The sequence below is a fragment of the Myotis daubentonii genome, chromosome 1 (genome assembly GCF_963259705.1).
Source record: "Myotis daubentonii chromosome 1, mMyoDau2.1, whole genome shotgun sequence".
Classification (NCBI taxonomy): Eukaryota; Metazoa; Chordata; class Mammalia; order Chiroptera; family Vespertilionidae; genus Myotis; species Myotis daubentonii.
This window is the reverse complement of record NC_081840.1, coordinates 181,438,576-181,447,719: the sequence shown is the minus strand read 5'-3', so window position 1 is coordinate 181,447,719 and position 9,144 is coordinate 181,438,576. Positions and strand designations below refer to the sequence as shown.

General features: G+C 53.5%; 1 protein-coding gene across 4 annotated transcripts; it reads left to right on the top strand.

Moving 5' to 3' along the window:
• Positions 1 to 622: 622 nt before the first annotated feature.
• PRDM8 (PR/SET domain 8) lies at positions 623 to 8,490 on the top strand. 4 transcript variants are annotated; one of them, XM_059667474.1, is made up of 5 exons: positions 623 to 898; positions 1,947 to 2,082; positions 4,333 to 4,553; positions 5,561 to 5,792; positions 6,192 to 8,490. In XM_059667474.1, exons 3-5 carry the CDS (start codon positions 4,335 to 4,337, stop codon positions 7,757 to 7,759), a joined length of 2,019 nt encoding a protein of 672 aa, XP_059523457.1. In that variant the 5' UTR covers positions 623 to 898; positions 1,947 to 2,082; positions 4,333 to 4,334; the 3' UTR covers positions 7,760 to 8,490. The 4 variants fall into 4 exon arrangements, with proteins under 4 accessions (XP_059523457.1, XP_059523448.1, XP_059523439.1 ...); XM_059667465.1 differs by having other exon boundaries at positions 1,928 to 2,082; XM_059667456.1 differs by lacking the exon at positions 623 to 898 and having other exon boundaries at positions 1,791 to 2,082.
• The last annotated feature ends 654 nt before the right edge of the window (positions 8,491 to 9,144 follow it).

The following is a 9,144-nucleotide window of genomic DNA, read 5'->3' as shown; positions in this document are numbered from 1 at the left end:
GAGAAGCTTTCTTTGAAAAAATCAGTGGCTAAATCAGAAATTAAGGGAGAATTTCCCCCTCATCACCCTCAAATATATGGGGATTTCCCAACCCTGAACCCCAGCTTAATCCTAGGCGACAGCTTTCTGATGAGAAGGACTGGGAGGTTATGTGGGGACTGGCCAGGGCCCGGTGAGAAGAGAAGGGAACACAGAGAGAAAGACCAAGGAGAAAAGAACTCACTTGCTGGGAAATTCCTCGCACATTCTTTTCTTCTTCTCAGCAAAATCCTTTCCTGGCCTCCTTGCACCGCAGGCGCCCAGAGGAGAGGCGTTCAGGGCCTCGCTGCCTCGCTGGGTTGGGGGGTGGGGGGAGGTCCCAGAACTGCGAGAGAGAATCAAACTAACACCGCGCGCACCTTCTCCTTTAAAGCGGCTCTCCGCCAACCCCCTGTCCACCACCTTGTTCCAACACTGGATAACACCCAGGCTGTTTCCTCTCCTCAAGTCGCGGCTCTGCTTTGCCCACTTTAGCCGGCTACACAGCCGATTTATCTAAAGCTCACGGATTGCCCTCTCCAGTGTAATGGTGCTGGGGGGAGAGGGAGGTGCTGAGGGAGTGGGGCGCTCTATACCACTCAAAGGCCTTTCTCCCCTTAGGAGCAGAGAGTTGAACTGCGAGAAAGAACCCCAGAATCCCCAGCGAAAATGCGTGGGGGCCCCTGTGGAAGGAGTCAACTTTCAGGCTGTTAAAGACCTCAAGTCATTAGCATCAGCTGCGGCCCTAGAGGGGCCATCCAGCGCCTCTAAGTGGCTTAGCGCACAAAAAAGCTCCCCAGACGGCCGCGGCCACTCCGCCCGCTCTGCCACCACCTTCCGCCACCGGCTGGACGGGAACATCGCTCTGGCGCACATCTCGGTAATCATTTTTACTTTGACTCCCCCCCCCCCCACACACACACACACATACACACACCCGGAGGTCTTAGAATGCCGGCCGACCCCAACGCGGGACCCCCTCAGGGACTATGCAGAACGCGCGGGGCAGAGGGCGGAACAGTGAGGACTCTAACCTGGGTTCGGCCCACCCATCTTCCCCTTACCCTTTCCCCCATCCGGTACTGGTGTCCCGGGACCAGACAAACCCTGTAAATCCCCTTAGGTCTGGCAGCATCGCCACGCTATCTGCCTTGCCCCGTCTCCGGCTCAGCAGAGAGAGTGGGCCAAATTCTCACCAAAGCGCATCCTTTCCCAATGCTTGCTAGGAAGAGCTTGGTGGGGTGAGCGCTCCTGGCGAGAGCTGGAGCTGGTTTATCAGCCCCCGGCAACTGGCTGCGCGAACCAGTGCCGGCTCAGTGGCCAGAGAATCCCTTGGGCTCATCCGCAGCTCCCCTCCCCCGTACAGAGCTCAGACCCCAGGAAATGCGCGCGGGTCGGGTCGGGTCGGTGCGGCGCCCAGGGTCCATCTTTCTGTCAGAGGTTCTCCAAGTGCCCAGGGAAACGGGAAAAGGCCCTTTCCAGTTCTGTTGGTACTTCCCTTTCGGCCCCCTGAACTGATTTCCCGTCCTACCAGTCCCAGAGGGGCGATGCATTAGGAGGAGGCGGGCCAGCCGTGCTCGGAGAGGCGCTCTCTGCCACCTGGGGAAGGCGCTCCGGCCCCGAGGGCTGCGGGCAGGCCCTAGAGATCGCTCCCAGGCAGACAGCGCCGGAGGGAGCGCCCAGCCCAGCAAAGAGTTAAAGGGAGGGGACGTGGGCTGTCACGCGTCATTGGGCAGATTATGTGCAGCAAACAAAAAGTGTGTGTCTGCGTGCCAGTCAGTCACTGCATCGGGTCCATCTGTACAACTCTCATTCTCTCTCTCTCTCTCTCTCTCTCTCTCTCTCTCTCTCTCTCTCTCTCTCTCTCTCCTCTCACTCTCCCATCATTTCACTCTCCCCATCTCTCCAGCTCTCTTCCCTCTCTTTAGGCAGAGCCTACTAGACAGCAATACTAACACCTCCTGACATGGAAATACACTGATACAATAGGCGAAAGAAACACTCCGTAGCATCTCCGGGTTCCAGGTGGCGTTTTTTGGCCGTTGCATCCCGACCCGATTACTGGTAAGTCTGTTTGCATTGATGTGGGAGGGGGAGGGGAGGAAGGCAGGTTTGGTGGGGAGAGTGGAAAATTCTGTCCCTCGGTTTCCTCAGTATCCAGAAGAGGGGGGGAAATCGTTGTGGAGGGGATCTCTGCTGCCAATAAGATGATACAAAGGGAGGAGCTGGGAGAGAGCACTTTGCCCGAGAAGCGAGCGACGACGGAGCGCGCGGCCGCCAGACAATGCCTGCCTCCAGGGGAGGGCGAGCGGTCGGCGGCAGCGCGGGCTTCCCGGCAGCCCGGCCGGCTCCGGGAAGGATGCTCGGGCGGGTGAGAGCCCGGGGCCTGGAGGAGGATGCGGAGCTGGGAGAGGCTGGGTGGCAAAGCCCGCCGCGCGGCGCGGAGGAGCCAGCCCGGGCTCTCCCCTCGCCCAGCGCGTTTTGTGACCGGCTGGGAGCTCCGGGCGGCGGCGCGGCCCCCGTCAGCGCGGCGCAGCGAGGGTCTTTTCTCCGTATTGTTCGGCGGAACTGCATGTTAATGATCGTGCCCCTGCTGTTGCCCGACGTGACGGGGCGACCTCCAGGCACAATGAAACGCTTGTGTGAAAGAGACTTTTAAAAGGAGAAATTGGGGCATAAAACGCTGAATTGGGAAAATTGAAAAGGAGAGAACAGGATTTCGTTGAAAAGGAGATGAGAGGTTCTGGAGGATTTTTAAACATATATATTTAGATTTTCAATTGGAGGTTAGAAAGACTCCTCTGTGTGGGGTAAAAATGCCCAGAGATAGACGCTGTAGCAGGAAGTAAGTTTCTCCTTTAGGGTTCTCTTATTTCTGTCTGGCAGATACAACCCAATACTTGACATTTGGGGGCTGCAGCAGCGTGAATGAAAAAAAAAAGGCTGACCAAAGTTTCACGCTCTGTTAACTGGGAAGAAAAAAAAAAGCACTACCTTGTAATCACATTTGCAAGATTAATTGGTTAATAGACATTAAGATAAAAATGGACATCACTAATATCCGTAATGAACAGCTTCTCAGGAAAAGAATTACGTCTACACTTTCCCGCTACTTAAATTACACAAAACATACATCAATGACTGCCTATGTTGGCATTAGGAGGGAAAACCCAACGTGGGGGGGGGGGGGGTCTTTGAATCAATCAGAAAGAGTGAACAAAGCAGTTAGTTCAAAGCTAGCTTAAATTTTAAATACCAGTTCTAGTTATGTTTTTTAAATGATACACCTTGTAGGCACTGTCCAGTGGCAAAGGGAGAAAAATGTCAAATGACAGCTTAATAGAGAGCCCTCCATCCGGGCATTACTCTCTCAATTGCTGCGGATGAAACAGCTGGAGAGTCCACCCACGGCTTCCCTAGCGGGGCTGCCTCCTCTCGCCCAGACAGGGTCGAACCTGGGGGAGCGAGAGCTCACCAGTCATTACCCGCGCGGTATCTCAAACGGGGGACGCTTCTGGCCTGCCCTGTACCTTCTCCCTTCATGAGGCACGCGCGACTCAATCCACCCCTTGTATGGCAAGGTAACTGGGATTCACCCTCCTCCATAAATAAGCATGTCGAGAAGAAAATAATTACCTCTGCTTGCTGCTTTTGATTAAAGCCTCAGAGGGACAGTGTTGGATTATGGTAATGAGCCGACATACGTCCCCTTTCGCCCCTCTCGGAGGCTGCAGAGAAAGGTTAGCTGACACGGAATCAGTGGCCCTGACACTCTACTTGAAATCCATTCGCCATGCTCGGCTGTCTCCACCTGTTCGCTAATGCTGCTCCCCTCTTTGGAAGAAAATGAAATAAAATCAGCCCAGGAGGAAGGGAAAGGAGCTTTCTCCAAAGCGTTAGAAGTTTCTTTCAATCAAGAAAGTCTATAAAAAATACGATTGTTCTCCCCCACCGTCACCCTTCCCAAATCCTGCCCCATCCACCCCCGAGTTACTGGAAAAAAAAAATCTCTCTCTCTCTCTCTCCTCTCTCTCTCTCTCTCTCTCTCTCTCTCTCTCTCTCTCTCTCTCTCTCTCTCCCCCCCCCCAGTCTATCCTGAGCTCCCACTATTCCAGGATCTTCTTAAAAGGAAAGTATTCCTGAGTTGGCATCTTCACACTATGCAGGGTGAATCTGCTATTGGCTTTATTTCTAAAATAAGAGCTAGACAAAATTCAAGAAAAATCTGTCGAGTAGTTAAAATGCTCTGTCTGGATTCATAAAGGCAAAAGGAAAAATGTAACTCCGTTTGGTGTCCTGTGTGTTTGTCTCCAGGGATGGAGGATTCAGGCATCCAGCGAGGCATCTGGGATGGAGATGCCAAGGCCGTCCAACAGTGTCTGACAGACATTTTCACCAGCGTGTACACCACCTGCGACATTCCTGAGAATGCCATATTCGGGCCCTGCGTCCTGAGCCATACCTCCCTGTACGACAGCATAGCTTTCATAGCTCTCAAGTCCACCGACAAAAGAACAGTTCCTTATATCTTCCGGGTAAGTCTTGGCCAATGCTCGCCAAAAATTGAAAAGGAAACTTAAACTCAAGTTATTGTCAACTGATTTTCTGAGAACAAATGATAAAATTTGATTTGAAATACCAGGCATGTCTAAAGCAGTGCCTTAATTCTGGGCTTTCCTAGTGATTACCTTAACTCTGGGCATTTTCAGAAGATTGAGGCTATTTGCATAATAAGTACTTTCTGTAAGTATTTTTATCCTAAGTATTAGGCACAATTGCCTTCCAACATAGCAGGCCTTCTGTTACCCTAAATAATATGACCCCTTCTGGAAAAGATATCTAGTGCCCGGAGTTGGGATTTACATAAAAATGTTAAAGAAGTATTTTTTTAAATCCTCACCCGAGGATATGTTTCCATTGATTTTAGAGAGAGTGGAAGAGAGAGGGAAAGACAGAGTGAAACATCGATGTGAGAGAAACATGTTGATTGGCTGCCTCCTGCACATATGGTTTGACAATAAAATTACATTTAATCCATATGTTTAAGTTTAGAGATAAAAGCCCTCTTAACTTCCTATCCTTTCTCTACAAATAAAAACTATTGTTTAAGTTAAAATTAGGAAGATGAGTGAAGCCACACAATAATATCTGAGATCTAACCTTTTTATTTCCAAAACGAACCAAATTCCCCCACATTTTTGTAATATGGGATAATTTAGAAGTAAATTCTCAAGAGGTTAACACTAATTTGAATTGGAAGAAAAATTCCTCATTTGATATTCAAGCAATATGTGAAAAAGACTACTGAAATAATCTATGATCCATGCAGACTTTCAAAGGATGACTCTCTTGCCTGCTGGATACATGCATGAGGGTGGGTGCCAACTTGGGTCAAGTTTTTGGAATCCTGATCTCAGATAATTCTTTGGAAAAGGATGACATGCAGGAAATGGCCCTGGTTCCTCTGGCTTCACTCTCTCACAAGAGTCTCCCTCCCCAAACCCCTTCCTTCTTGTATTCTTTCTTTTTTTCTCAATTGTAGGTGGACACCTCAGCTGCAAATGGTTCCTCGGAAGGTCTCATGTGGCTGCGTCTGGTGCAGTCAGCCAGAGAGAAAGAGGAGCAGAACCTGGAAGCCTATATAAAAAACGGACAGCTGTTCTACCGCTCTCTCCGCAGGATTGCCAAAGACGAGGAGTTGCTAGTTTGGTACGGGAAAGAACTGACTGAGTTACTCTTGCTCTGCCCCTCTAGACCCCACAGCAAAATGAATGGTAGGTTGGCTCCAGACCTGTGTGGGGGCCCTTAGCTAACCGCGGAGCAAAGCAGGGAGCGGCGGGGCTCACTCCGGCGCCTGTGCGTGCCCCTCCTCCCTTTGGGCGTCTCTAAGGAAGCTTCCGAGATTAGTATGTAAGGAAGCTGGGCAGGCAGGTGAGGAAAAGTCGCGGGGGTAGGAGAGTGGACACTTGGCTTAATTACTGCACTCCCCTCAATCGGGAGGGAAGGTTAGATCAGTCGCAAAGGATCTTCTCATTTCAGGCACCCAGGCCCTGAGAAATGAAGGTGGACTTGTGAAGGGGGTGATGATAAACTGGAGACGATGCTGAGTAATCACTTGGTGTGTGTGCGTGCGTGTGTGTCTGTGTGTGTGTGTGTGTCATCTGCTCTCTAAGCAGGGTCGTCCCCTTACACATGCCTGGACTGCAGCCAACGTTTCCAGTTTGAATTTCCCTTTGTGGCGCACCTGCGCTTCCGCTGCCCCAAGAGAGTTCACAGCGCGGAGAGGAGCCCCCCAGACGAGCAAGGCGGCGGCGTGGGCACCAAGGACCACGGGGGCGGCGGCGGCAAGGACCAGCAGCGGCAGCCGCCGGAGGCGCCCCTGGGCCCGGGCCCCAAGTTCTGCAAAGCCGGCCCTCTCCACCACTACCCGGCCCCCTCCCCCGAGGGCAGCAACCCTCCGGCGACCGGCGGCGGCGGCGGCGGCACCAAGCCGTCCACGGACTTTCACAACCTGGCCCGGGAGCTGGAGAACTCCGGCGGCGGCGGCAGCTGCTCCCCGGTGCGGAGCCTGAGCAGCGGCAGCGGCGGCGGCGGCCACCAGGAGGCGGAGCTGAGTCCCGACGGCAGCGCCGCGAGCGGGGCCAAAGGGAAGAGGAAGTTCCCGGAGGAGGCGGCGGAGGGCGGCGGCGCGGGGCTGGTGGGGGGCCGCGTCCGCCTCGCCGAGCGGCCCCTGCCCGCCTCGCAGGAGGACCTGGTGTGCACGCCGCAGCAGTACCGCGCCGCGGGCAGCTACTTCGGCCTGGAGGACAGCGGGCGCCACTTCGCGCCGCCCAGCCCCGAGACGGGCGAGGCGAAGCGCAGCGCCTTCGTGGAGGTGAAGAAGGCGGCCCGCGCGGCCGGCCTGCAGGAGGAGGCCGCCGCCGACGGCGGGGCTCCAGCCGCCGACGACCAGGATGCGGGCGGCGGCGGCGGCGGCTCCTCCACGCCGGTGGCCGCCTCGCCGGCCGGTGCGGAGAAGCTGCTGGTCCCGCGGCCCGGGGGCCCGCTGCCCGGCCGGCTGGAGGGCGGCAGCCCGGCGCGGGGCAGCGCCTTCACGTCGGTGCCGCAGCTGGGGGGCGGCGGCGGCGCGGGCGCGGGCGCGGCGGGCGGGGCGGGCGGCGGCCCGGGCGCGGCGGCGGACGAGCGCAAAAGTGCCTTCTCGCAGCCGGCGCGCTCCTTCTCGCAGCTGCCGCCGCTGGTGCTGGGCCAGAAGCTGAGCGCGCTGGAGCCGTGCCACCCCGGCGACGGGGTGGGCCCCGCCAGACTCTACCCCGCCGCCGCCGACCCCTTGGCCGTGAAGCTGCAGGGAGCCGCCGACCTGAACGCCGGCTGCGCGGCCCTGCCCGGCGGCGGCCTCCCCAAGCAGAGCCCCTTCCTCTACGCCACCGCCTTCTGGCCCAAGAGCTCGGCGGCCGCGGCGGCCGCGGGGCCCCTGCAGCTGCAGCTGCCGTCGGCGCTCACGCTGCTGCCGCCGTCCTTCACGTCGCTGTGCCTGCCCGCGCAGAACTGGTGCGCCAAGTGCAATGCCTCCTTCCGCATGACCTCCGACCTGGTGTACCACATGAGGTCGCATCACAAAAAGGAGTACGCCATGGAGCCCCTGGTGAAGCGAAGGCGGGAGGAGAAACTCAAGTGCCCCATTTGCAACGAGTCCTTCAGGGAGCGCCACCACCTCTCCAGGCACATGACCTCCCATAACTGACCTGGACGGGACCCCAGCTTTCCACGCGGCGCGTACACGCACAGTCAAGCCACCTGTGGGAGCAAGCACGCGAGGGCATCCACCACCTCCTTGTGACCTGAAACATTGCACCCAGGGCGACAGTCTCACACTCACTTTCTCTCTCTCTCTCTCTCTCTCTCTCTCTCTCTCTCTCTCTCTCTCTCACACACACACACACACACACACACACACACACACGTGCTCCTCCAGTCATCTCATTCAAATGTTTACCTTCGACCTACACTACACACACACACACACACACACACACACACACACACACACACACACACGAGACAGGATGGTGGATTTTTGATGGGTGGGTTGTTTGAGGGGTTTTCTTTTAAATGCACGCATTTTCACTTTCCCCAAAACGAAGATACATTTTTAAAAATGTCATATATTGCAACATATTGATGCATTTGTCATACGTTTCTACTTAAATTATTAAGCACTTACAGTTTAGATGTAATAATTATATGTAAGGGCAAAATTTATTTTAGATATAAAGTAAAGGAGGAGGGTGAGATGCTTTCTGCATTTACTGATGAACGTTTGTGTTCTTATAAAAAGGGGGTCACCATTCCATTTCCGTTTTCAGGGGGAAGCGCATGTATCATGAAATGATTATGGACTTCAATGAAGAATGTCATCATTATGTAAATATGTATTTCCTTTTAATACAAAGTGTAACTTTTGTGCCAGTGAAATGGAGTCTGAATAGTTATGTGTTTCTTTTATCCCTGGAAAGATTTATTAAACTTTATAGATTATCCGGGTATGTTGGATGCTTTGACAATAAATGACTATTTTCTTCAGAGCAATTATTTGGAAAGTGTTTTAAAATATGTTTTGTTTTTGTTTTGTTTTTTTGTAGCCAAGAGCTACACTTTGAGTAGATACCATCTATTTTCACTGAGTCCCTGAAAAGAAGAGCTAGCAGCAGAGGGATACTAAACACTGCCTCACTTGCATTTATTTGCTCTAAGAGGCTAAAAGAGAAAAGACAAGGTTTGATTATTATTTGGAAAATCTTTAGCTGGATCAAAGGACAAAGCATTTAAACAAAGATGCCTGTCACGAAGCTAACTTGTCATTAGGATGTCAGCATTCTTTTCAGCAGCAGGATAATTAGCATCTTTACAAGGGACCAGAGATAATTTTCAGGCCTGGATCAGGGAAACCAGATGAAAGGCCCAATTAAGGTTCTATTGGTGATGCCTATATGGAAGAGTATCTTGTCCTCTGGAACCCGTTAGCATTCGGTCACAACCCATTAAGAGACCCTGTGGAGAGTTTCTTCAGAAACCAAGGCGAAAGGACCACAGTTGCCTGTACTGCAGGGCCCAGCTTTCCTTCTAAAG